At 49.7% G+C, this 24,680-nt stretch overlaps 9 protein-coding genes across 9 annotated transcripts; 6 read left to right on the top strand and 3 right to left on the bottom strand.

The window, feature by feature from the left end:
• Positions 1 to 127: 127 nt before the first annotated feature.
• M438DRAFT_256371 (HCP-like protein) lies at positions 128 to 736 on the top strand (the record flags this gene model as incomplete). The annotated part of the gene is made up of 1 exon (XM_029899720.1): positions 128 to 736. A coding segment is annotated over one exon (609 nt), but the record flags the coding sequence as incomplete, so codon positions are not given.
• Positions 737 to 1,350: 614 nt separating this feature from the next.
• Positions 1,351 to 2,805, top strand: M438DRAFT_406312 (uncharacterized protein). Its single transcript, XM_029909837.1, has 2 exons — positions 1,351 to 2,025; positions 2,082 to 2,805. Exons 1-2 carry the CDS (start codon positions 1,586 to 1,588, stop codon positions 2,797 to 2,799), a joined length of 1,158 nt encoding a protein of 385 aa, XP_029759533.1. The 5' UTR covers positions 1,351 to 1,585; the 3' UTR covers positions 2,800 to 2,805.
• A 132-nt stretch (positions 2,806 to 2,937) lies between these two features.
• Positions 2,938 to 4,278, top strand: M438DRAFT_406311 (kinase-like protein; the record flags this gene model as incomplete). The annotated part of the gene is made up of 2 exons (XM_029909836.1): positions 2,938 to 3,674; positions 3,728 to 4,278. The coding sequence occupies exons 1-2, from the start codon at positions 2,972 to 2,974 to the stop codon at positions 4,276 to 4,278; spliced, it is 1,254 nt and encodes a 417-aa protein (XP_029759532.1). The 5' UTR covers positions 2,938 to 2,971.
• A 347-nt stretch (positions 4,279 to 4,625) lies between these two features.
• Positions 4,626 to 6,918, top strand: M438DRAFT_275276 (alpha/beta-hydrolase; the record flags this gene model as incomplete). Its single annotated transcript, XM_029900775.1, has 2 exons — positions 4,626 to 5,621; positions 5,668 to 6,918. The coding sequence occupies 2 exons, from the start codon at positions 4,626 to 4,628 to the stop codon at positions 6,916 to 6,918; spliced, it is 2,247 nt and encodes a 748-aa protein (XP_029759531.1).
• Positions 6,919 to 7,553: 635 nt separating this feature from the next.
• On the bottom strand, positions 7,554 to 9,738 carry M438DRAFT_397733 (uncharacterized protein; the record flags this gene model as incomplete). The annotated part of the gene is made up of 4 exons (XM_029909323.1): positions 7,554 to 7,810; positions 7,914 to 7,974; positions 8,018 to 9,523; positions 9,632 to 9,738. 4 exons carry the CDS (start codon positions 9,736 to 9,738, stop codon positions 7,571 to 7,573), a joined length of 1,914 nt encoding a protein of 637 aa, XP_029759530.1. The 3' UTR covers positions 7,554 to 7,570.
• A 759-nt stretch (positions 9,739 to 10,497) lies between these two features.
• Positions 10,498 to 11,477, top strand: M438DRAFT_375169 (uncharacterized protein; the record flags this gene model as incomplete). The annotated part of the gene is made up of 2 exons (XM_029908558.1): positions 10,498 to 10,576; positions 10,630 to 11,477. 2 exons carry the CDS (start codon positions 10,498 to 10,500, stop codon positions 11,475 to 11,477), a joined length of 927 nt encoding a protein of 308 aa, XP_029759529.1.
• Positions 11,478 to 13,100: 1,623 nt separating this feature from the next.
• M438DRAFT_375168 (WSC-domain-containing protein) lies at positions 13,101 to 14,113 on the bottom strand (the record flags this gene model as incomplete). Its single annotated transcript, XM_029908557.1, has 3 exons — positions 13,101 to 13,115; positions 13,174 to 13,748; positions 13,804 to 14,113. The coding sequence occupies 3 exons, from the start codon at positions 14,111 to 14,113 to the stop codon at positions 13,101 to 13,103; spliced, it is 900 nt and encodes a 299-aa protein (XP_029759528.1).
• Positions 14,114 to 20,969: 6,856 nt separating this feature from the next.
• On the top strand, positions 20,970 to 22,074 carry M438DRAFT_375167 (uncharacterized protein; the record flags this gene model as incomplete). The annotated part of the gene is made up of 3 exons (XM_029908556.1): positions 20,970 to 21,481; positions 21,542 to 21,800; positions 21,907 to 22,074. 3 exons carry the CDS (start codon positions 20,970 to 20,972, stop codon positions 22,072 to 22,074), a joined length of 939 nt encoding a protein of 312 aa, XP_029759527.1.
• Positions 22,075 to 22,139: 65 nt separating this feature from the next.
• Positions 22,140 to 24,175, bottom strand: M438DRAFT_366046 (uncharacterized protein). The gene is made up of 2 exons (XM_029907847.1): positions 23,845 to 24,175; positions 22,140 to 23,794 (listed from the first exon to the last, which is right to left on the bottom strand). Exons 1-2 carry the CDS (start codon positions 24,169 to 24,171, stop codon positions 22,148 to 22,150), a joined length of 1,974 nt encoding a protein of 657 aa, XP_029759526.1. The 5' UTR covers positions 24,172 to 24,175; the 3' UTR covers positions 22,140 to 22,147.
• Between the last annotated feature and the right edge of the window lie 505 nt (positions 24,176 to 24,680).

Below are 24,680 nucleotides of genomic sequence, written 5' to 3'. Positions count from 1 at the left end.
GCTGAGCCCTGGCGGGCCTCGTACACCGCGCGGACAGAGTCCTGCACCAGGGCCGAATCGCAATCGCTCGGCGGAGCGTCTGGCTCCTTCGCCCGGTCGATCTCCCAACAAAGCTACAGTAACAGCACCATCAATTGCATCCGAAAGTACAGGTCGCACGATACGGGCTGGATCGCATATGCGAAACAGCCCATCCACTGACATAGCTGGTCTATCACCAGAGCAACATCTCGAAAAAGGCATAGAATGCCACTCTTCAGGCTCCCTCAGCAAATCAACATACCACCTTCGTCTGGCCGCTAGAGCCGGACTCCCTACAGCGATGCTTCTTTACGCTCTTGCTTGTCGACACGGCTGGGGCATGCGTCCCAACCAAGCTGAGGGCGTCTCGTGGCTTAGACGTGCAGTCGACTCGGCTGGAGTCGAGTTCATTGAGGACGGAACGACTGATGGCTCACAGGCCGTATCAAAGGAGCAAAAAGCCCGCAAAGCCCAATTTGCACTTGCCATTTATGAGCTTGGCATGTCGTATATGAACGGGTGGGGTATACCCAAGGATAAGCCTCTTGCTGTCAGGTGTTTTGAGATCGCCGGCAGCTGGGGCGATACCGACGCGCTCGCCGAAGCAGGATTCTGTTATACCCAGGGCGTGGGATGCAGAAAGGATCTCAAGAAGGCAGCAGAGTTCTACCGCCAGGCTGCGGACAAGGGTATGAGCATGGCTGGTAACAGCTGGTACGTTTGGAATAAAAGCCTTGGAATTTCCAGTTGACTAACATTCTCACAGGATCTACAAACCCAAGTACATGCCTGATCCACCTCCGAGGGAAGAGACTCCAGAGCCTGTAAAAAAGTCTCGTGGCAGATCCAGAACGCTGTTTGGCCGCAAGAAGGCAGCGGCAGCCTCATAGGCTCACAACAAGTCATACGTCTCATTTGTTTTTGGGACATCAGATGCAGCATCTCATCTGTTCAACTTCTTCCGCGTCCAAGCGACGCATTTTCTGGTTTCAATGTATATATTTTTCCAGCCAACATTGGTTTCTACACATGGATGACATGAGGGGTGTTGGGGGTAGGCAGGTTGTTCTCGAACAAATGGGTTCGTTAGAGCAGACAGGAATGGCGTTTGCAAGACGTCAGATGGAGGGCTAATGTTTAACTTGATAGTTTTCGCGTCAGAATGCAAGTACATTGTGATGGCCAAAGAAACAGTGCACCATGTTTGTTTGAAGCATTTTTTGACAAAGCGCTGAGGACGTGGATGTTTTAACCTTTGCTAAACATAGCCATCGCCCAAAGCCAAGGGTTCGACGGAGATTCGAGCGGAGATATGATGCGGCTTAGGGCATCCACAGGGCGAGCTAGACCAGTAGCCGCCGGCCTCCGTACGACGATGCACAAGTCATCCTCGACTCTTGACATGGTTTCTGAGCTCTAGGCATCGCCTTCTCGAAGACATATCCTTCTTCCCTTGGACATTACAAGACACGCCTGCAGACCTTTGACACCCAACTGCCGACCTGCTCCTGCTTCAGCCGGATGAAGTCATAGCCTCGACCCTCTTCACTCTTCGAACATAGACATGGCCGACTACAACTCGACCGCACGCGCTCTTGCACTCCCCGTAGACGACACTGAACGTCGGTCTCAATCCAATTCGCCCGTCTTCTCCCGCCGGTCCACGTCAGTACCGCGTTCGACCCGTCGTGGAAATGCAAGCGGCCTGTTAGCTCAGGCGGCCAAGCTGCAACGCAATGCTGTCAAGACATTCTTCGGCCTCAGTCCCGCGAAACGAATATTGCTGTCAGTCGGTGCTGTGGTAGCTTTCGTGCTCGGCGTCCTGTTCCTGGTCTTTAATGAGAGGATCTTCCATGCCATGTCGCCCGTGGCTGAACGATGGAGGAACATCACTTGTGGCTGGATGATCCTATGGGCGGCGACATTCCTGGTCAGCTTCCCCCCACTGATTGGCTACTCTACCTGTGTTACTCTGGCAGGATTTGTCTACGGGGTGTGGAAAGGGTAAGTTTTTGTCTCCTCGATTCCGCATGTCGGCTTAGATGCTAACTACATGGCAGATGGCTCATCGTCGCTTCGGGCACCATCATTGGCAGTACGGCCTCGTTCCTCGTGTCGCGCACACTCCTTAAGTCGTATGTGACTCGACTCACGGAAAACGACAAGCGTTTCGCAGCACTCGCTCTGACGTTGAAACACGACGGCATCAAACTCTTGATGATGATCAGACTCTGTCCGCTACCATACTCACTCTCGAACGGAGCCATCTCTACAATCCCCACAGTGCAATGGCCGCAATTCATGATAGCAACGGCAGCGGCAAGTCCCAAGCTGTTCTTGCACGTTTTCGTGGGCAGCCAGCTCGGACGCATTGCCGACAGCGGAGACAAGATGGACGCAAAGACAAAGGCTATCAGCTATCTGAGTATTGCGATTGGACTTACAGCAGGTTTGGCTACTGGCTTCATCATGTACACCAAGACAAAATCCAGGGCTCGCGAGTTGGAGGCCGAAGAGCGTGAAGCTGCTATCCGTGGTGAAGCACCGGATGGAGACGAGTTTGAAGAGGAAGGTAGATACGAGTACTCGGACGACGCTATGGAGAGAGAAGCGACTGAAGCAATCCGTGGAGACGACGGTATCAGTCTGCGCAGTGATCAAGAGTATAGGGACGACTTTGACGATGACGCAGATGATGCTCAAGACTTGGACAAGGTCTTCCGACATGGCGATGGAGACGAAGAGGAGGGCTTCAGGGATAGTCAGGATAGGCGTTAGTCGGCTATAGAATGGAATTATACATTTCTAGAGAAGATGATGGTATACTACAAGTCTTGGCAGATCGACGTCAACGGACAGGACGCGAGCCGCAGGGTCTTGGGTAAAGCAGGAGACACGCATACGTAACTTTGACCACTTTGTACCATTCTGCCATCCTGCAACTATAACCATGTCGGCGACAATGACTTCTTACGTGGTGGATACGCTGTGGCAGCTCACCAACTGCTTCAACTGCTTCCCGAGCAATCCGGCGCTCAAGATCAATGGTCGGTCATACAAGATCCTCCGTCTGCTGGGAGAGGGTGGCTTCTCATACGTCTACCTGGTCCAATCACCGCCGTCGCCGAACCTCTACGCCTTGAAGAAGATTCGCTGTCCATTTGGTGCCGAGTCGGTCGCGCTGGCTCTCAAAGAGGTCGAAGCATACAGCCTGTTCCAGCCACACCCGAATATCATCCACGCCCTCGACCATGCCGTCATTCCGGATCGCAGCGACCCTTCAGCGAAGACCGTCTATATCCTTCTACCATACTACCGTCGCGGCAACCTACAAGATGCGATCAATGCCAACCTTGTCAATGGCGCCAAATTCCCGGAGCGCAGACTGATGGTCTTGTTCCGCGGTGTCTGCGTCGCACTACAAGCAATGCACAACTACAAGGTTGGAGGAGCTCCGGGAGGGAAGAATGCACAGTCAAAAGCAAAGCGGGTGCGCGCCGACGCTGCAAGAGCCGACAGAGGAGAGGATCATGGCGACGATGATGACGAATTGGGCGATGCTGAGCCCTTGATGGAGGGTGAGATCACCATGGCACAAGAAGGCATGTCCGAGGGCCAGGTCAGGGCATACGCTCATCGCGACATCAAGCCTGGCAAGAAACATGCAACTGAAACATACCACATTCACAAGACTAACCTCGCTCAGGCAACATCATGATCTCGGACAACGGCCAATCACCCATCCTCATGGACCTTGGCTCATTAGCCCCCTCACCTACACCAATCACATCTCGCGCTCTCGCATTGCAAGTTCAAGACACAGCCGCCGAACACAGCACCATGCCCTACCGCGCCCCTGAACTCTTTGACGTAAAGACCGGCTCCACCATCGACACAAAAGTAGACATTTGGAGTTTGGGATGCACATTATACGCCTGTCTAGTCGGCAAGTCGCCATTCGAAGCCCGTAGCGAAGAGACTGGTGGAAGCTTGAGTCTCTGTGTCTTGGGTGGAGATTGGAGATTCCCAGACGAGCACAACGCACAAGCAAACAAGAGCAGAGGAAAGCAAAAGATGCCTACAAACTCAGACTCGGCACCGGCCCAAGACGCTGCTGTGAGTGAGATGGTCAAGGATGTTGTAAGAAGATGTCTTATGGTTGAGCCTTCCGAGCGACCAGATGTCAATGAGTTGCTCACAATGGTCGATGATGTTATCGCCGCTCTACCAGAAGATGGGGATTCATTGGAGGAGTAGATTTTGATGGTAGCCTGAAAGGTCATCTTTCTTTCTTAATGCATGTACGATACTGAATCTTAGATGTCATGCTAGCGTGAGCTGGCTCACTGCGACATATCACAACAAACATGCAAGGTGCTTATGAGACAAAGTATCAATAAGTGCCATTTCTAGAATGTTTCCTGCTGCCTACTCTAGGCCCACCAGATTCCGTGGACCAAACAACATGCATACCGAAAGAGGAAGGTGCGGGGTGGGGCTCTCCAGCTTCCCCTCGAAGCCTAGCGTACGAGTCACGTTTGCGTATATATCTACCTTGATGTCCGTCAATTCGCATTGTGTCTTCTCCGACCCAAATCAACACAATGACTGTCAGAGCTCAGAAATTCACACCAGAGGTATTGCTCTCGGCACCGCGCCGGTCAGCAGGCGTACCCAATGCCGACGGCTCTTCAGTTCTCTACACCACCAGCACATACTCATTCGAAACTCACGCTAAGACCGTCGAGTTGAGATCTCTGGATACTAAGACCCAGGAAAGTAGATTGTTGCTGCAAGATAACAGCATCAGCGAGCCGCTATGGTTGCCTGGCGAGAAGGAAGTATACGCTTGCCTCAAGAGCGAGGACAAGGGCAAGACTTCCATCCTCATCTCCATGATCATGGCTGGATCTTCTTGGAAGGAGTCTACATATACTGCTGGGTCAATTGATGCTCCTGCGAGTAGCTTGAAGATTACGCAACTTTCTGAGGACTCTTACGCTGTTGTTCTTGCCGCTCAATCATCCGCCGATGGTTCGCTGTACAACTCCGGGACTGCTCCAAAGACGCAATCGACTGGAAAGCTGTACAAGAGCTTGTTTGTCAGACATTGGGACGACTACGTTACCCCGCAGAAGAACAGTCTGTGGTATGCTACCCTGACCAAAGCCAAAGATGGCAAGTTTGAGTTGAGCAAGTGGGTCAATGCCTTGAAGGGTGCAGGTCTCGAGAGTCCTGTTCCACCTTTCGGAGGTACAGACAGCTTCGACGTCAGCAAATCTGGTATCATCTTTGTCTCAAAGGACCCAAAGGCCAATCCTGCTTTGAGCACCAAGTGCGATGTTTACTACATCGAGCTTTCCAGCTTCACCGAGGACCCCGCACCCAAGCCTTTCGAGTACACGACTAAAGGTTTCAAGGGTGCTAGTGCTTCTCCTGTGTTTCTTCCTGATGCCAAGAAGGCTGTCTTTCTGAGCTTGTCTGGTGCTGGATACGAAAGCGACAAGTCGCAGATCTTCTTGGTTGAGGACCTGAAGAAGGACTCGGTCAAGCGTTTGTTCAATCAAAAGACGGAGGGTTCACTGGACAAGAGCCCGCAGGTATGTGCAGCCGAGCTTCTGATCCAACTCAAACTGACCTATGCAGAATCTTGTCTTCAGCCATGACGGCAAGACACTATATTTCTCTGCCGAAGATCAAGGTTATGGTCGCATCTTCGCCTTGACTTCAGACCCCACAAATGGCGAAGTACTGCGCGCCCTCACAGACACTGGCTACGTGTCCGACATACATCCTTTAAGCAATGGCGATGTGTTCTACACCAGCAGCTCGCTCGTCGATTACTCCTCTTACAGCATCATCGGAACCTCCAAGTCAGAGTCTCGAGCTGCGAAATGGACACACTCATCGTCCAAAGATGGCTCTTCTCTTGGTTTGAAGGCCTCTCAAGTCTCGTCCATCCGCACACCTGCTTCAGACACGACTGTGAACAAGACTGTACACTCTTGGGTGTACAAGCCTTCCAACTTCGAAGAAGGCAAGAAGTACCCACTCGCACTCCTCATCCATGGCGGACCTCAAGGAGCCTGGGGAGACTCCTGGTCAACAAGATGGAACCCCGCTGTGTATGCAGAGCAGGGCTACGTGGTTATTACACCAAACATCACCGGCTCCACAGGATACGGTCAAGCCTTCACAGACGCCATCAGAAAGGACTGGGGCGGCGCACCCTACAACGACCTCGTCAACGTCATGGACTGGGTGGAGAAGAACATGCCCGAAGTCGACATGACCAGAACAGTAGCTCTCGGCGCCAGTTATGGCGGATACATGGTCAACTGGCTGCAAGGTCATGATCTCGGCCGCAGGTTCAAAGCCTTGGTCTGCCACGATGGCATCTTCTCCTTCGCAGGCGGCCTTCTCGCAACAGAAGAACTCTACTTCCCCTTCCACGATTTGGGCGGTACACCATGGTACTCTCCATCCGCAAACCAAACCACAGACGACGCAAAACAAGCATTCGGCCAAACATCCCTGGACGCATGGAACAAGAACGATCCCAGCCGCTACCTCGATCACTGGCAAACGCCTCAACTCGTCATCCACAACGAAAAAGACTATCGTCTGTGTATTTCTGAAGGACTTGCCGCTTTCAACGTCCTTCAAGCTCGCGGCATCGACAGTCAATTCCTCACTTTCCCTGATGAGAATCATTGGGTTCTCGCGCCTGAGAATAGTTTGGTTTGGCATAAGGTTGTGTTGAATTGGATTAACAAGTATGTTGGTCTTCCTGCTTATTGCGAGGATGACGAGGAGAGTGCAGACTTCTTTGGTGGATTGAAGCAGGATGGTGGAAAGACTGTTGAGATGCCTGGGATGGGCAAGCCTGAGACTTAGGGGTGAAATGGCTGTAATGCTACTATCAGCGATCAAGCGGCTGGTGTGAGGTCTTGACTACTCGATCATTCCAGAGTATTGTCATCTTATGCATGACTATTATGTAAATGGATGATGATATATGCATATCATGAGCTGCCAATCAACCATTCACCACCTTTTCAAATCCCCGACTCTCTGTGCTTTGATTAGGGGATATCCTTAAACTTTCCCCTCCTTCGTGTATTCTTTAATTCTCTACCACGGTCAAGGAAGGAAGAGCAATATCTCAACCCTTCCCATGTATACTAAAACTTTCGTCACGCATATAAACTGTAGCACAGCACAATTTTTTCCTAGCATTGTTGGGGGGTTAGCTCCTACTAAAGAGCGTTGGTAGTTGGTGCTTCTCTGCGGACGATTATATCGATCTGGAAAATATTGTGCAATTTTGACGGGGTGGAAACGATGATGCGCATCGCCGCCCCGGCATGAGAGTTTTAAGTGACTGAAGTTTAGCACGTACATGGGGAAGGGAGAAAGATTCAAAATATCAGAGGTCGAGAAATGTGAGAAAGAGATTAAGACCTTTTTGTCCATCAAGACGTCCCTTTTTTCCCGTCATCTAAACACATCATTCAGATCCACATCCTGCTTTTCCTCCTCTTTTCTTTTAGAATCCACCACTTGTCCGTTTAAATCCTATGTTTTGCAATACTGTATCCTCCATGACTTTCATCGCTTCCACCAACTCCTTATCTTCGAGTGTCAAGAGTGCTAATGGGGAAGAAGTGTTGATGAAGGGTTTATGGTCGGTTTCGCAGATTGTGTTTGGAGGTGGCAGAAGGCCGGATTGGAAGTAGTGGCGGGTTGCTTTTGCTGTGCAGAGGGAGGGGGAAGACCATGATGTGTGCTTTTGTGTAAAGTCAGTGATGGTGTTTGTGTGATAAATGAGGAGGGCTGCGTGGGGATGGGATGGGACTGGAAGATGCAGAGGGACTGGGGACTGGACTTACACCCTCGGAATCCTGTTGTAGGACTATTGAGCCAGGGAAGTTGTGGGCCATTTCTTTTGCACTGGGATGACTTGTTAGCGATGCCGTTGATCAGAGATGGTGACACTTGCTTTGCTAGTGGGGTGACCGGATCCAGGGTATTCCCAATGAACAGAATTGGGTGAGACAGGTTGCCAGCGAAGGGGCCTTCGAATCTATTCTTCGCTTTTGTCTTCCACCCAACACATCCTAGTCGTGTGTGTGCCCACCAGTCTCCCAACACTTGGCTTTGCTGCTGTAAAGCATGCCAGTATTCCTGGAAACTCTCTTCATCGATATCCCCAAGACCAGGACCATCAGTGCACAATATGGCAAGTGTAGCATCAGCGCCATTGTCATCTTGATTGCACTCATCACTGAAAGGGCCAGCAGAGGTGCATTCATCACCAGGACAGGTAAAAGTGTTCGACATGGCTTTGAAATCGGCAAACAAGCTGCCATTTCCAGAAGAGATCGAAGTGAGTAGATCCGCTACCATCGGCGAATAGATGAGTGGTTGGTACATTCCCAATCTAACCATACTCTTTACATCAGACCAAGTAATGACATCCGGTCCTCTGGTTCGCGAGCTCGGCACAACCATGGGATGCTCGAAGATGTGGCTTAGGAGGTCTTTGTAGTTCTGCTTGATTGCAGCGGCACCGGAAGCAGAGTAGAAACTGCAATTTTCGGGTCCGGCTGAATAACAATATAAGAAGAAGCGCTCGAGGATTAGATCGGCGTCGGAGAGATTGCTGAACCAGGAGCCGAAGAAGTAGTCATGGGCGTTGCAGACGCCATCGAGGACCATCCTATCTATCCGGTCTGGAAACATGGATGCGAAGGTTTGACCAATAATGGTGCCGTAGCTGTTGCCCCAGTACTTGATTTTAGGCTCGCCTTTGATATAGCGAAGTCTTTCAGCAACTCCTGGACTTGTCTCTGAAGAGACTTGCTTGGACACCCACTCGGCATGTCTTTCGATAATCTCGAGCATATCTCTGGCCACAGGTGATGTATTCGCATGCTCACCAATGGCTTCAGAACCATCTTCCGTGGTACCAGTTGCTACCGAACAGCCTTCAGCCAACGCCCTAGAACGATACCAGTTCCGATGGAATGAATCCTCTGAGCTTCCGAGCAATCCCAGGGCTTCGTTCTGTAATGTCCAAGTCGAACGTGCCAGTGAATCGGGAAAACAATGTATACCTGGTGTGGTATGTGCGATGCCTCTAGGGTCGAAACTGATGATGTCGTGATATCTGGCTTCCGAACCGACCGAAGTGGTATTGGGATTCATTTCTGCGTCGACGATGATTTGGGTTGCTCGTCCATTGCGTAGCATTTGGGCTACTCCACTACCACCAGGTCCACCAGGGTTTGTCAACACAGCACCTCCGTAGCGTGGGTCAGTCACTGACACCCTGGCTGGTAGCCGTATGACAGCGATGGAGATATTCTTTCCTGGTTGTGAGGAGTTGCGCCACCAGTCCATGGGTACTTGTAGTTTAGCACATCGATAGTCCTCGTAACATTGGTAGTAAACGAGTTCGGGGCTTGCTTCAATAACGTGCCATGAGAACTTTCTCTCACTGTGGTTGTCGGATTTTAGAATAACAGCCACATTCAGGTCTTGGTATGTTGGTAGAAGATCCCATCCATGAAGGAATGTTAAGAATGATAGGCAGGCTGCTACACACAGAGCGGTGCTTCTCCAGATTGGTCGGGAAGTCGTCACCCCTTCTCTTGAGACTGACGGTTGATCTAGTCTTCCAGTCTTCTGCTCCATTGGACTATAACAACTCATTGTGGAAGGATAGATTCGTGATTGGTCGTTAAGGCGTTCAGTCAGACACACATGTCTTCAGGTGTGAACCATCCAGATTACAGGCAAGAGATACTCGATTAGGTCAGGGTAGGATATCACAGTCCGGAAGGAGCGGTAAGAGATGTAGAAGGGCTTGTCACGAGACGGATGCGCGGCGGAAGGAAGTTGCATGGGCGATAAGGAGCCGCCAAGCTGGCGACGATCTTCTGGCTGTGGCAGTGACTTGTCTCCAACATCTTGGACCTTTACGATCACCCATCTTCTTCGCTCTATGTTGCTGAACAAGCTGCTTTTAGTTGATGAACAACATCAAGGTCAAGAGCACCCAAGCAGAGGTGCCGTTGGATAGATCCGCATCAGATTAGACACAGAAGCCAAAAGTGGTGATAATGTCTGTGCTTTGCAGAGCAGGGCGAGCCGAGCATCGGTTCGCGCTGCCTCTTCCAGCTGCAACCACTCAGCCCTCACCATTCGGGTTGACCAGAAAACCAACTCCACCTTTGCGGAGCACCATATGTTGGTCAGGCGTAGGGTTGGTAGTCAATGCTCGGAGGTAAGTCATACTTGCCGGTAGGTCTGGTTCCTCGTCTTCCTTCTCTTCACATGCCTTTCTGCTTTCTTCCCTTTCATACCACACATCGACATCAACAGCTAGCTAGGATATTCACCCGACTACCTTGTCATTGGAGATCAAGCATACATACTCAAACCCAGCCGTCACACAAACTCAGCTCCAACATGGGCGCTCAGAAGTTGCCTTCGGAAGAGGGATATGCTCAAACCCCCCTCAACACCATCAAGGTGTACAAGCACAGAGGTAGCCAATATCTCTCCAAGCAATCAACCACAACCCTAACAACCCACTCACAGCCGCATACGACTATCAAACCGTCCACTCAATCTTCGCCTCCACCCTCGTCTCCCACGTCTCTTTCATCGGCACCGACGAAGAAGGCGACCCAACACCCATAAACCTCCCCCTAACCGCCGTCCTCGGCCGCTACGACCCCTCCCACCCCCTCCCCGAAAACGACAACCCCTCTGAATCCTCCTACCACGAAGACCTCAATCGTCCACTAGACCTCTACCTCCACGGCAACGTAGCAATGATGCTCCGCCGCGCAGTAGTAAAAAACGGCACTTTCAAAGTCTGCGTCGCTTCCACAAGAGTCGATGGCGTAGTCCTTAATTTCACACCTAATGGCCATTCGCTGAATTATCGATCGGCGGTCATTCATGGAACGGCTAGTATGGTGCAAGAGGCCGAGGAAAAGAGGTTTGCTATGCATATGCTTACGAATCATATGATACCGCACCGATGGTCGAATGTCAACCCCGTCACGCCTTCTGCGATGAAGAGTGTTCAGATCATGAAAGTACACATCAATTCTGCTTCTGCGAAGGTGAGGGCCAAGAATATGGGATTGGCGGATAGTGTGGATATTGCCGCTGAGAGGGATGATGTGTATACTGGTGTTATACCTCTATATGAAACCTTGGGGACACCGGTGGAAAGTGGATATTCTCCTGCTCGTCCTGTGCAAAGACACCTAAATGCGTGGATTGGGGGAAGGAATAAAGAAGAGAAGGAATATGCAATCAAGGCTGCAGAAAATGAACCTGAGGAGGCAGAGACGATAGCCGAGCATGTGCTGACGATTGCAGAGCTCAGGAAACAAAGAGGCGTCGACGCGGTCGAGAATGGAGTGACAGTATAGGTTATCTCTTACGAAACAGATGCTTGACGAAGCTACCCATCGAAATACCAAACGAACTTCACGAACCATGACCTGTCCGTCAAGGTACAGAACCGTGTAATAAAGATATCTCACAGTAGGACTATATCCATCAAAGTGCACAGAACTCTGAGAACCTCGGAAACGCCAATTGAGAGCAATCTCAAAACACCACCCTACTGCACCAATTAACAGATTTGAAAAACATCTTGCATCTTGACAAACCCTGAAAGATCCTCACCACAGAGCCTGGGATAGACTCCTCGATGACCACAACAGCAGATACAAAACCTCATGCTCTGTTTCCTCAACCACTTCTCATACACACTTGACGCTGGAGTCCTATGGGAAGGTCAATACATACTCCCACATGAGCGGTGCTGTACGTTCCACCCAGTATCTTCATGCTCGATGCACTCGATCACGATACTCGGGTCGACAACACCATTGTGGATCAGTCTCACTTCAGCCTTCCTCGAGGGTATGGTGCAGCATAACGGAAGGAAAGCACAAGTATACCTTACCAGTCAAACCCACAGCACAAGCGGTGGACTACTAATGGCAGAGCCCAAATTACATACAGTAGTCTTCCATATCAACCTGGTCCCACAATGAACCCACCGCTTCATCAATATAGACCTCAAAGCAAAACCCACGGAAACAATTCACGAGTGCTGAGCATGTCATGGAAATGCCGCTTTGGTCTATATGCCTGGTATATGTGAGCTATGGGCACAAGGATGAACATCGACACTCGCCCACCTCTATCGCCTAGGAGAACATCCTCGTGCGTCGACTCCGTGTTCCTGCCATTACTGTGCACTATGTAGACGAAGCAACGAGGTTGCGAAAGCGTCGTTCATAGCCTAAGTCGCGTATGCAGATGAGTTCGGTCTCGAGCAACGCTTTGTTGCAGACCAGCGCGTCCGAGATAAGGATGAACGTGCAATTCTACGTTGAATATCTGACTCTGTCATGTTCGAGGTCACAGCAGCATTGGCAATGAGCTTTTAAGCAGGCGTCAACGAGGTTAGATCTAGGTCGTCACAATTGGTTATGCTGGAACACCGATAGGGAGTAAACCGAGCAACAGGAAATATCACTGAAAAACAAGAAGGGATGGGGAGTAGTGTTCAAAATCTTTTTTTTTGCTTGTTCTGGTTCTGAAAGAGCTACCTATTCGCGTCCATTGTAAGAGGAAATTGTTCATTACAGACTGTGTGTTATGTGCGTTTGTGTAACAAGGAGCTTGGTTGGGGGTTTGGGGTGAGGGTTGGATGATGGTGATTGTTATATGGACAAGAGAGAAGAAGAGGGAGAAGAGAAAGGAAATCAAAAAGAAGAACACAAGGAAAAGGGTGTTGTTTCTCTGGCGGTTGTCGAGCAGAAGAATTGCTTCCATTGCAGTGAAGATGGCACAGTAAAGTGTTCCTCATCATTCAAGATCAAAAAAGCGCTCCGTTGAATACGCCTGGAACATTTCCCTCAGAAAAAGCAGTGGGAAAGAGAAACGAGATTAGGAAAACGTGAAGGGAAAACGGGTGGTGTTGGTAAAGTCGTTCAAGGTCGTGGATGTTGTAGAGAGTTGAGCGCTCATTGGATCATCTAAGCGTTGGTGACCTGGAAGAGGATGTTAGTATTGATATCAAGGCGGGTCGTCGACAGAGATTCGACATACCTTCAATATCCTCCTCGAGTAGTCTTCGTTATCGGCAATGCTACCATCACTCATTCTTCTTTGGGCCATGGCTTCGGGGTCGATGCGTGAATCCGGACCTGCGGCAGGTCTGAAAGCCATAGGTTTGGAAGAGCCTGAGTAGTCGTTGAGCTGTTGGTGGCCAGTCTCTGCATCACGGCGTTGCTTGCGGCGCCAGAAGAAGAAGGCGGCACCGATAAGAGCAGCAAGAACAACGATACCGACGACAACACCAGCGGCAATTCCGGCAGTGTTGGAGCCACCCTTGTGAGACTTTTCGGCGTCAGGGGCAGTGGTTGTGGCCTGGGAAGCGGGAGCTTGTGTGATGATGACAGTCTTGCCAGGAGCAATGCTGGTGATGACAGTTGCCTTGTCCGATGCAGCGGATGCGGATGTTGCGCTTGTTACTGACGAGGCGGCTGCAGTGGTGGATGATGAGGCGGCAGCAGACGACTTGGCCGAGCTTGACGAAGAGCCAGATGAGGAGCCACCGCCGTAGTTGTCGACATCAGTATCGGAACTTGTGTAGTAGACGCTCCAAACACCGTTACCACCACCTAGAGTCAAGATCAGCACATATTCACGGGCAGAGGGTCACGAGCCTTGACTTACACATGTCCGAGGGGTATCCGACGCAGGTGGTGCTGCACTCCGAGTCGCTCTGCAAGCTGCTCTTTGGTGGCAGGGTGTTGCCACACCAACATTCATTGCCGTTGGACATGGCCATAACGACGGCATTGGCCTTGACGCATAGCTGCTGACAGTGGCCCTTTGACTGATAGTTGTATGTGTCTGATTGAGTGAGACCACTGGAGCTGTCGAAACATCCAGCTGACGTGACAGCTCCAGCAACGACGCTGGCGGAGACGGACTGGAAGGAAAGAGCCGAGAGGGCGAGAGTGAAAGCTGCTGCGGAGCGCATTGTCGACAGCATCGTGTTGGATGAGAAACGCAGAGGCGAGAGTAAGAGAGGTTGGTGCGTGAGAATGTCGAGTGGTGCGACTTGAGTAACGTCAGTCGCCTTGTCGTGCAAGCACAAGAGAACGGGTCAAGTGCCAACCTCGTGTCCGTATAAGCCAACTCAAAACCACACTATCGTGACCAGCACGCGGATGTGAGTTTTTTTCCGAATATTAGGATCTTGACAAAGATCCAGTACAGAGATGCGAGGGTTTCGTCTTTGGCCGACTATGTCGCAAGATAGCAAGGTCGATGGAATGTTTGGGTCAATACACGGTCGAGGAATGTAGTGGTCCAGGGATTAGCGGTCACTCGAAGGCTGGTCGGTCGAGTGATTTTGGTGAATAGTGATAGCGAATGTCGGTCTGCCAGGTGAACAGGCAGGGTCGGACGGTCTAACTAGTGTCGATGATGAATTGATGGAAACTTGGACAGGGAGCGAAGACGGAGAACAATCAAAGAAGAGAAAGGCAGCGTCAAGGGCAGAGCGTCCGTGACCAAGCAGCCGTCCCTCCGTCCACTCAAGCCACCAAAGTCCACTGATCAACCCAGCCCCGTTGCGTCTTGCCGTTGCGCTAAAGCAGGAACCGCCTAGTGTTCCTGGATGGCCCCTGGTCAATATTGAAACACTGAGCTCTGTCAACAACCTTGACTGACTTCTGTGAGGGCATGCAAACAATCACTTTGTTTACTCTCGCTGTCTATAAACTCCATCGCCATCCCACAATCCTCTCGTCCTCACGTCTGCATGTCTGTTCTTCCCGTTTGATTGCGCTCAACATCCCATCTGTTCTAGATCCCCCTGTGCCAAACGCGTACCCTCGCGTATCCAATGCCAATCTCATGGCCAGTGCACAGACATTCTTTTGCTCCGCCTGACTCTTTGACTCCCTCTCCTGCTCGCCCTTCACGACGTGCCAAGCTTTTGCTCTCTAATTCCCTCTTTCCTCCATGAGAAACCGTTCACAACGTCTCTCAAATGACAGGATCCTACACAGGGCAACCATGCAGGGAAACAATAATCACCATGGGGAAGGGAGAAGAACAAGACAAGAAAAAGAAAAAGAAATCCTTCATCGCTTGCGATCTCTCTTCCCCCACGCCTCTTCGTGTCCCTCGTTTTCCACCTGCCGTCGATCTCACTTTGTGCGAAGCAGTCGCGTCCTGTTGATCGCCTGTCTTTTTTTCCCGCCAGCAACCTTCTTACCCTTCTGGCCACCCGCATCTTGCCATGTGCCATTTCTTCTTTCTCACTGACAACCGTTGGTTTCGAATCCTTCTTCCTCAGTCCTTGATCTTTCTTCAGTCGACGCTCTGTTGTTCTTTCGAGAGCAATGCCGCAACGGGCCGTCGGATTGAATTCGGTGCTTGAACACCATCTCCGTCTTGACGTCGGCTTTTGTCAGAAAGACAACATGCCAGCCCAGCGCGGGGGTTTCAGACTGCGCATAGAGCCTTGCTAAACCGTATAACGTCCTTGGCTGTTTTGTCTTTGTCTGCCACAGAAACGAAAAGAAGTCTCAGCAGAACTCACCATCAGCCATCTGTCATGCTTCAATCAACCTGTCAATCCTGACCGCATGCGATAGAGTGTTTCTCGTATGCAAAAACTGCTAGACCGGATCGGATCCTGGAAGTCTCAGACCTCCGACTAACATGGTTTCTGGGCTTATTAGATCACAAACGGCAGTGCCACCATCGTTCTTTGCGATACACGACCATCGACCGGAACTTGCAGGAAGTTTAGGCCTACGAAGGCAGAATTTTCAACCTTCTCGACTTCCAAACCCTATAACTTTCTTTCTGTTCATGGTCACTGCACTGTGGTGCGCAGCGTAGGTCGTTTCATCATTTCCCCGAGTTTATATCTATGAGGCTCGACCTGCCTAAACCGCGAGGAACCGCATGTAAAAGGCCTCCCAAGCCTACAAGCAAATCGACGATGTCCGAACTCCAGGTTCCCGGGATCTTAGAGATGATGGCGTAAACAGCGGTGATGTTTCTCGTCCCTTGTTTTCTAGGGTAGGTCGCGCCATATGTCCCGCCTGACCACCCTTCTACTCATGGCAAACTACCTTGAGGGTCAGGCTTGAGGGCATGTGAAGTCCTAGTGTGACATGCACGACATGTACCAAGATGGTGTTCGTCAGCTGCGAAAGGGCAATGCTTCGTGGGGTGCTTCTGTACCATGAAAAGCTGACGACAAATCCCAAGCCACACCGTAATTTAGGTCTTTCACCAGAGATGCTGACTCCCATGACTTTGAAGAAGTCCGTGGTGATTAAGACACCAAAAAGGTAGTGACCATGGTTTTCAGCAGCACTCCATGTTCTGCTGAGACTATTGCTTTCCTTCCCGTTTTCTTCTCCATCAACATCCCAAACATCGAAGCCATTGGCGTCGACACTGACGTGCGCACAACTATCACGGTCTGTGTGTGCTGCTTCTCCCGCCCTTTTCTTCGATAAGAAATAGCGCGAGCCGAACCGGGTATTGGAGGCTGCCTAGCGGAGTCTCGCGCTTCGCCTGTTCGGTATGGTATCGGAATGGGTTACAGAAGTCATGCACGAGTGTACCGCTTTGCGCCAGGGAGTAGATGGTAGGCAACAAGCTTTTTACGAGGATCTCCTCTCAAGTCGATGGAGAAATGTATCGTTCGTGTAGTAACGCAGTTGCTAAGACTTTCCTGCGACGGTAGAGTGGGCTGCTAGTAGCTACGTGTTCGGGGCTGTACCTAGTACCGTTATAGTTTTGCGCAGGAACGTTCTATCAACAACTGAAGGAAGTATATTCAGAAAGAGCACTCGCTGCTTCTGCTAACTCATTGAAGACGAAGTGATCACAAGAACGATGATCCTTCTACCGCGTGTGCCTACGACCTCCGTTGAAGAAGCTTCGTAACAGCACAAGGTTCCACCACAGCTATAAAGTCATGTTAATGGTATACAGAGGTGGAAGCTTTCTCGAGATACGGTAGAGAAGTTGCCAATCAGGCATCTCCAATCACGTTGCTGCACGCCCGATGATTCTCGTGCTCAATCAGCCTTCCACGTCTGAACGGCTCACAGCATACACTAGACACATGCTGTGTTCCCAGTCGATCAATCCATCTTTCCTACCGTCGCACTTGATGATTAAGACACCACATCAATCATAAAGCTCAACAATCTACACGTCTTACCGACCCGTCCTATGACATATCGAGTATCATCCACCATCCACCTACACACAGTCAACAGTGACAACATCACCACCGCAATCTCCAAAACATCGGAACTTTCCAACACCCGATCATCCCGTCGGTGCCGCCCTTCACTGCCTACCCGCGGCGCCCGAGACTCTTCGGACCGCAAACCCTCCGCTGTGGCTCGCACCCGTGCCCCCGTTCAAGATCCCAATCTCGGCACTGTGCTTCCGGTGGAGCCAAACAATCAAAAATTTGCCGAAGACAAAAATTCTAGACACTCCAGAAAAAGTTTGGTGTGGTTTTAAACATGCAAAAGAAGTGTTTCCGACACGGGGAATTGAACCCCGGCCTCCTCGGACCTGGTTGTTTCTTGGGAGAGACGGTTTGAGAGCGAGAAATCCTAGCCACTAGACCATATCGGATTTGATGTAAGCGAATCTGCTTGTTCAAAATAAGTCCCTCAACGCCACACAGAGAGGGGAAGTAGGCTACGCTTGAGGTAGCACCCTGCTCTCCGCTCGTAACGACGATATTCACCTCTGGCCTGCACCTACTATGATTCTGTAAGCAAATGTGAGATCCCGAACATTTTAACTATATTCTCATACCTTCTTGAGGTATCGCGCCTGGTAATGATGGAGTTTGATGCGGTGCCGCATCTGAACATGCTTCTAATTTTCAGGCTTACATCCTTTGCAATAAGACTCGTGCTTCATGGTCTCGTTGCAAAGACATTATAAATCCGGACGATGACAGCGGTACCCGGATCAAAATTACTCGCATCAGAACTTCTTGAACTCTGTATCACGATTCATAAATATGAGTGGTCTCGTCCTCAATTCCGCCATACCACTTAAGCGAGAGCCCAGGCTCCAAAACCAAAACCCCTCCCTCCCCACACAAAATATCCTTCCGCACCCAAAAACGAAAAGCTTCCTCCGCCCTTACAAAAAGCACCCAGAAACTTGCAAGAAGATACAACAAGACAAAAGTAGATGTATGAGCACTTCAAGGAGCAAAAACGAAACGTCAATGCCGCTTCTGTGGATCGAACACAGTGCCTCCAGAATACTCCTGCGTGATGCAAGAAGGACAGAAGTTGACTTCAGTCTGGCGCTCTCCCAGATGAGCTAAAGCGGCTTATTGGTGAAGCAGAATTTGCTCATAGTATAAAAATTGTTGTGTGAGCCACCCGATCGAAACCTGAGGCACTGCACGGCGATCACATCTTGCAGTTTGAGAAGGTCGCAGAAGATGGTCCGACAGATGATGTGGTACTGAGGTCGCGGTGTGTAACTGTATCGTACGTCTATACGTCTATACGGAGAGTCGCGTGGTCACAAGGCTCTCACATCTACGGATCTGTGTCTTCTCATCCCTGTAGACGTACGGAGCGTGCCGAGTGGATGGAAGGCAAGAGCGACTGAGAACAGAAACGGGAATGGAAAGATCGACCAGGTAGAAACCTATCTTGAACACCAAATGAAGATTTCCCTACCAAGTTCTACATGCACAATCTCAAGGTATCCTGCATATGTGTGTGTTTATATTGTCTTGCTGCTTACTTATATAGCCTATGGGCCTGTTCTAATTTGTGCTATTCGAAGGTCAAGTCCCTCCCTTCTCCTGTCTCTTTCAGAACTCCTTTTTCTCCATCCCACCTCCCTGCGACCAGGGATGTCGTATTTATGTTTTTGAGCCATAAAAACCGTATCTTAAAAACTACGGTTTTTATACGTGTTTTTATACGGTTTTACCCCAGACGGGAAGGAGCTTGGCATGGACGTGCGGGTTAGTATAATGGTGCACGGATGTGTATATCGCTCATAACCCCTATGCAAATCCCTATGCACGTCATATCTCGTTTTATACACGTTTTTGACCTGATAAAAACGAACGTCAAAACGGTATTTAACCGTATCTATAAAAACCAGAAAAACCGATGTACAGTTCCTCGTCAAAAGTCTCCGCGTAGCCTGCTTATCCCACCAAAATAGCACTTTTTGAGCGGTCAAGTATCTTTTTATTTTGTTAAACTATTCCTTAGGTTTCTTAATCAAATATGTGCAATACTATATGAATTTTCATTCTGTCTACTTTTCATGGCAATTGATCCTATATACGTAGCGCAATCCGGTTTCGAATAGGGATGGGTCGGAATTTAATGGTTATAAACCATAATCAAGCAGGATTTTAGGTACCCCCTGCCACAGAATTGCTTCTTATAGCCACAAAAGTTTATAGAAGTATGCAAAAAAACGATTTTACACAAATTTAATGGTTCATCTAGCATGCAATAGCTTTTTGTCATTATTTATCGAGTGGTTGTAGTACATTTCAATGTTTAGAAACCCCCAGTTTTGGTGGGATAAGCAGGGCTGCGCGGAGACTTTTGACGAGGAACTGTACAGCCCTGCCTGCGACGTCTTCTACTGTCTTACACCTGTACATCCCTGCCCCCCCTTGCCTATACCCCTCATGATCCCCTACCAAAAGCCAAAAAAATCGCCCAAATCCTACCCATCTTCCCCCCAACCTCTCTAGCACCTGTATAGGACCAAAAGGAAGGTATGGCAATGCTCAGATGAGCAAAAAGAACAGCCCGACGTGGGGCTCGAACCCACAGCCTCAAGATTAGAAGTCTTGCGCGCTACCATTGCGCCAGCCGGGCTGGTTTGTGCTTGGGTCGCATGTGGATGGGATTAAGAAGAGGAACACTGTCATCCTCGGGAAGACGACCACGGTGTTGACAGCGAAAGCATTGTATCCTCAGGTCTGTCTAGCTCTTGGTTACCAGAAGAACACATCTCAAACTACAGATTCGATTCTTCTGCTTGCCACTTGACATTCTCTTGCGGACCTCTAAGAGATTCTCCTTATGGTGTCAGGCTTTCAATGTCAGGCTGCTGCAAGACGACTGGCCGTGTCTACCACAGCCATTCTCTCATCCTCCTGCGGCACCGTATTGACTCTCATCCAACTAGATTTTACGCCGCGAACAGGATCGCTATCGTCAAAGCTAGAAGAAGACCGGGTAAGCGAAAAGGATTCAGAAGCTAGAGAAGCACTGCAAGCCATCTCTGGTAGGACATTCATGCATGGCTTTATTTAACCGCCGAGATATATGAGGCTGCATCTGCATCGGAATCTCAACCCCCAAGCATCTGCTGTCTTAATTCCTTATAGGCTATATTCCCGAAGCAGTACAGCAACCTACGGTGTTCAATTGATTTCGAGTCTGAACTCACTACACGAATCCATCGCGATGATCAGCTGCTGCCTTTGATCGCCTTGTATGGTCATTCTGACGACGCCTTTTAAACTGTTGTTGGATTCTTGCTGTTTCCCGTCCACAGATTGCTTCCAATCTATAGTAAATCCTTCAGAAGATGGACCACCAACACGCATTGTCATATCCAAGTATTGCACTATTGGATTGATGCATGAGATATGCTCGTGAAAGAGGTGTCCGGATGTTTCAGCCTCTGATCCTTCGAGTACGCCCTCTTCTTCCCTTGCTCCATTGATCTTCTATATCAAGTTCGTTGCCTTCTCCTTTTCCTGAGCGAAGCAGAAACGCATCCATTTCTGAACCACTGTACCGGAGGATTCTCCTTTCACAGTTGCCATAATGATGCTCAAATATCTTACCCCCTTACCTCTCTTCTTCACGTCCGTTCTCGCTCAATCAGCACTCTCTTATCCCTCCTTCCCAAACGTTTCCACTCTAGACCCCCATCAAACTCCCAACTACACTTTCGATGAACTCTACAACCTCACAAACCGCTTCCTCCAAAACCACATGTACCCAAACAACATCGCCCAATCTCTTGCCATAAACTCCACTCTCCTCTCTGACGATGTCCTCGGCCGTGTCGATGCTACCCGCGACTACGCAGGTCGCGAACTCAACACCGAATACCTCTTCGGTCTCTTCGCCAACATCGCGTTAAACCCTGATGCGTTTACTCTCCTCGGCTACCCTATCAACTATACCTTCACCAGGTTCTTGGGGATTGGAAATGTAGTTTCCTTTGCCGCAATTATCGAGTACAAACTTCCAGTCACTGGCACCACTATACCGCAAGAACTCGATTTCTGGGTAACTTACAACGACAAGGGAGAGATCTCGCAATATGACGGGTAAGCTTTCTTCCTCCTTCCCATTTTTCCTTTTACTTTGTACTAACCCACACACTCCAGCAATTTCCGCTATCTCCAATGGCAACTCACCAGCACCATCGCCTCCATCGCAAAAGCCCAAAACCTGTCCTCTTCAACCTCTCTCCTGCCCATCTTGCACGCCAAACTCGCAAATTCAATCTGTGAAACCGCAACAACGTTTTGCAACGGCACAAATTTGCAATATGCGAATCAACAAGCTTGTGAGAATCATCTGTACAACGAAACAAGGTTTGGAGATGGTTGGGAGTGGGGCATGGATACTGTGTCTTGTAGGATGGTAAGTCTTCTGCTGCTGAAATTTTCTTCCTCTGCTTGTTCTTGCTCTTCTTCGCCTGTTTTCGGGAAGAAAGATGTAACGTAATTTATGCTAATGTGATTCACAGATTCATCAGAACATGGTACCACTACGTCCAGATGTCCATTGCGAACACATTGGTCCTTCAGGAGGAGGCATGTGCGTAGACGATAGAACATACGTGGGCAATCTGGAAGAGGAATATTTCGTAAACACGCCTTTTCTAGCTCCTGGCCTCGAAGGTGGTGTGCATTGAGTGCAAGTCACGATATCAGCAGAGAATTTGTCCATTGCCAGCTAGCTAGATGTATCACGCTCTATCACCCACATCATCGATACAATCTGCCTTTCCACTGCTGTGATCCCATCTCTTCAACCCTAGCCACCTCATTATTCATCCCTCCAATTGCAATATACCCATACTCAGCCCTCGGCTCAACATCCCCGTACCTAACAACAACATTCCTCAACGCGCGACTCCGCTCATCAGCCTCCGCAGTCGAATTAACACCCACACCATCATCAACGTACGGATTATCCTTGATCAACGCAGATACCGTAAGCTCCAACATGGGCATCCTACGCATAACCTCAAGCCCAATATCGCACAACCCAAGCACCACCAGAACCGCCGATGATGCGAGTAAAATCACAAACCAAACACTTTGACACCTCATGACTTCTTGCACAGAAGAAACAACAACGGCAGTGGCATTCTGGAATAACACAACATGACTCCAATCATCGGAATCGGTGATATCGTTATTGCGCAGTCCTTTTTGTATCATCCCTGGCGCCATCCACGCAATCAGGTATGAATTCAACAACTGCGCAAACCGTGTTTCGAATAGTCTATTACCGAGATCTGCGACGTGGCCACCAGTAGCTTTGGAAAACGCAGCAGAGGGGTTGAGTAGATATCCTTGATAAGGATTGTATTCGTCACTCATGGAAATATCAGTGGGGATAGCTGCGACGAACCCTTCTGCGAAAGAGAGGAATCCTGTGCCGTTGTTCGAGTCTAGGGGTGTCCATTGTGGAGGTGGTAGGTTGGGTTGTTGTGATTTGCGCATGCGCATTACGGTGCAGTGGATACCATCTAGGCATGCGATGTTGACTTCAACGTAAGAGGTTGATATCGTGCAATTTGCAAAGGTAAACCCATTCCAAGCTTCGTAGGCTATATCTCGTGAAGTGAGGTTGGGCGGGAGATTGTGTATGTCGGCATACAGAGTACGATCCGAGTTTGAAAATAAAGACGGATTTGTCATTGAGATGTTGGAAATCACAGCTTGTCTGTATGACTTGGGATCCGTGGCCTGAGTCTCATTCCGAAGCTCCGGGCAGCTTAGAGTCCAGTAGGAAGTTTCGAGACCAAAGGAAGTGTTTTTGTTTTGAGGGATTGCAGACATGGGGATACCGATCAGTGAAGAATAAGTAACGTTGGCCGCTTTGCTGATATCATGCCAGCCGCTAACGTCAGGCTGTTCACCAGACAGGTGCTCAATAAATGGGATCTTGACGTTATTCCAGGCGTCTATACCCATCGTTCCGATGTCTCCGGGCGTCATAATGGCGGCGGCGAAGATAGTATTGACAGGTAGAGCATTGTAGAATTGTTCAGACATTGCTTGTTGCGCTATTACTGGGGAATCAAGTCCACTAGCAGGGCCCAGAGGTGTGCTCATATTAAGATATTGGATAAGCATGGAGTTGTTCGTGTAGAGGGGCGCTGTACCGACTATGAGAAGTGAGGCTTGACTTCCCAAAGGAGAAAGAGTCCAGGCCAAAGTTATACCCAGCCCAAGCAGACTGATCTGTCTAGAGTTGATAGATAGAGCTTGACCAAGAGTCGTGCTGCTGAGAAGATGATCGAAAAAGCCAACTCGTCCGCCTCTTTCAAGTTTCCAGAAGACCAAAGATTTCAAGAATGAGCCAAGGATTTTTGCAAACAGGATTGAGTAAAAACTGGGAATCTGGTTGGGTCAGCGATGAAATTTCTAAAGTTCGAGACATCAGAGCGAACAGTCTTTGCAATGCGTTGCAGTATCTTTGCTGTATTAGACTCGATGGGTATTAAGTCATATCTGCGGACTTGGACGGCATAGACAAAGATAGAAGCGGCAATAGACACAGTCAAGGCTTCGGAAAGCAGAGCCGTGATCTTTCGCGTCGACCATCGATGCAGTCTTCTGGGTGGAGGATAGGTGGATGCATTTGATCGGTCGTTGCCTGGTCCGGCGTTGGTTATCAATGGAATATCGAGACTTTCTGCTGTATCTGCCCAGGAGCTCTTGCGAGGCAAGATCTTCAGAGGAGTCCTGAGAAACGTAGCTTTTGGAGCAGTGGCCATTTCGAGACCGCTGAGGAGATTTCCTAATGACAACATCAACTGCGTGCAACGGCTACGGCATATACTTATATGCTGCTGTTCTCCCATACTGTACCAATCAAGCATACCTGTTGGTCTTCAGCAAGTCGATGCGAGATGACCAAAATAGTATCTGAGCTGGCTTTGGCGCTGCAAATCTGGAACGAGAACCAAGTATAAGCGAACCGTCCTACTGCCATTATCGCTGTGGCTGTATATTTCTTCCTGAGATAAAGTGTGCCCTGTCGTGATTGGAACCTGGCTTGCCCAACAACAGCAGTAAGCACGGGATGGCGCTTGAGATTAATATACAAAGTTCCCTTGTCGCAACAAGATATAGATTGTCAAGCGTTCCAGCTCTCGCGACCAATCCGACTGACGAGCTGTGTACGTGTCCATCAAATGTTGGAAGAAAGGAAACGAGCGGTTGCAGTGATTATAGGTCCGCTCTTCTTGCGGACCAGATAGGGCAGCTGCAACCTTGGCGGCAT

This window comes from Aureobasidium pullulans (assembly GCF_000721785.1).
Source record: "Aureobasidium pullulans EXF-150 unplaced genomic scaffold scaffold_11, whole genome shotgun sequence".
In the NCBI taxonomy this organism is placed as follows: Eukaryota; Fungi; Ascomycota; class Dothideomycetes; order Dothideales; family Saccotheciaceae; genus Aureobasidium; species Aureobasidium pullulans.
The sequence above is the reverse complement of the archived record's forward strand: the minus strand, read 5'-3'. Positions and strand labels throughout refer to the sequence as shown.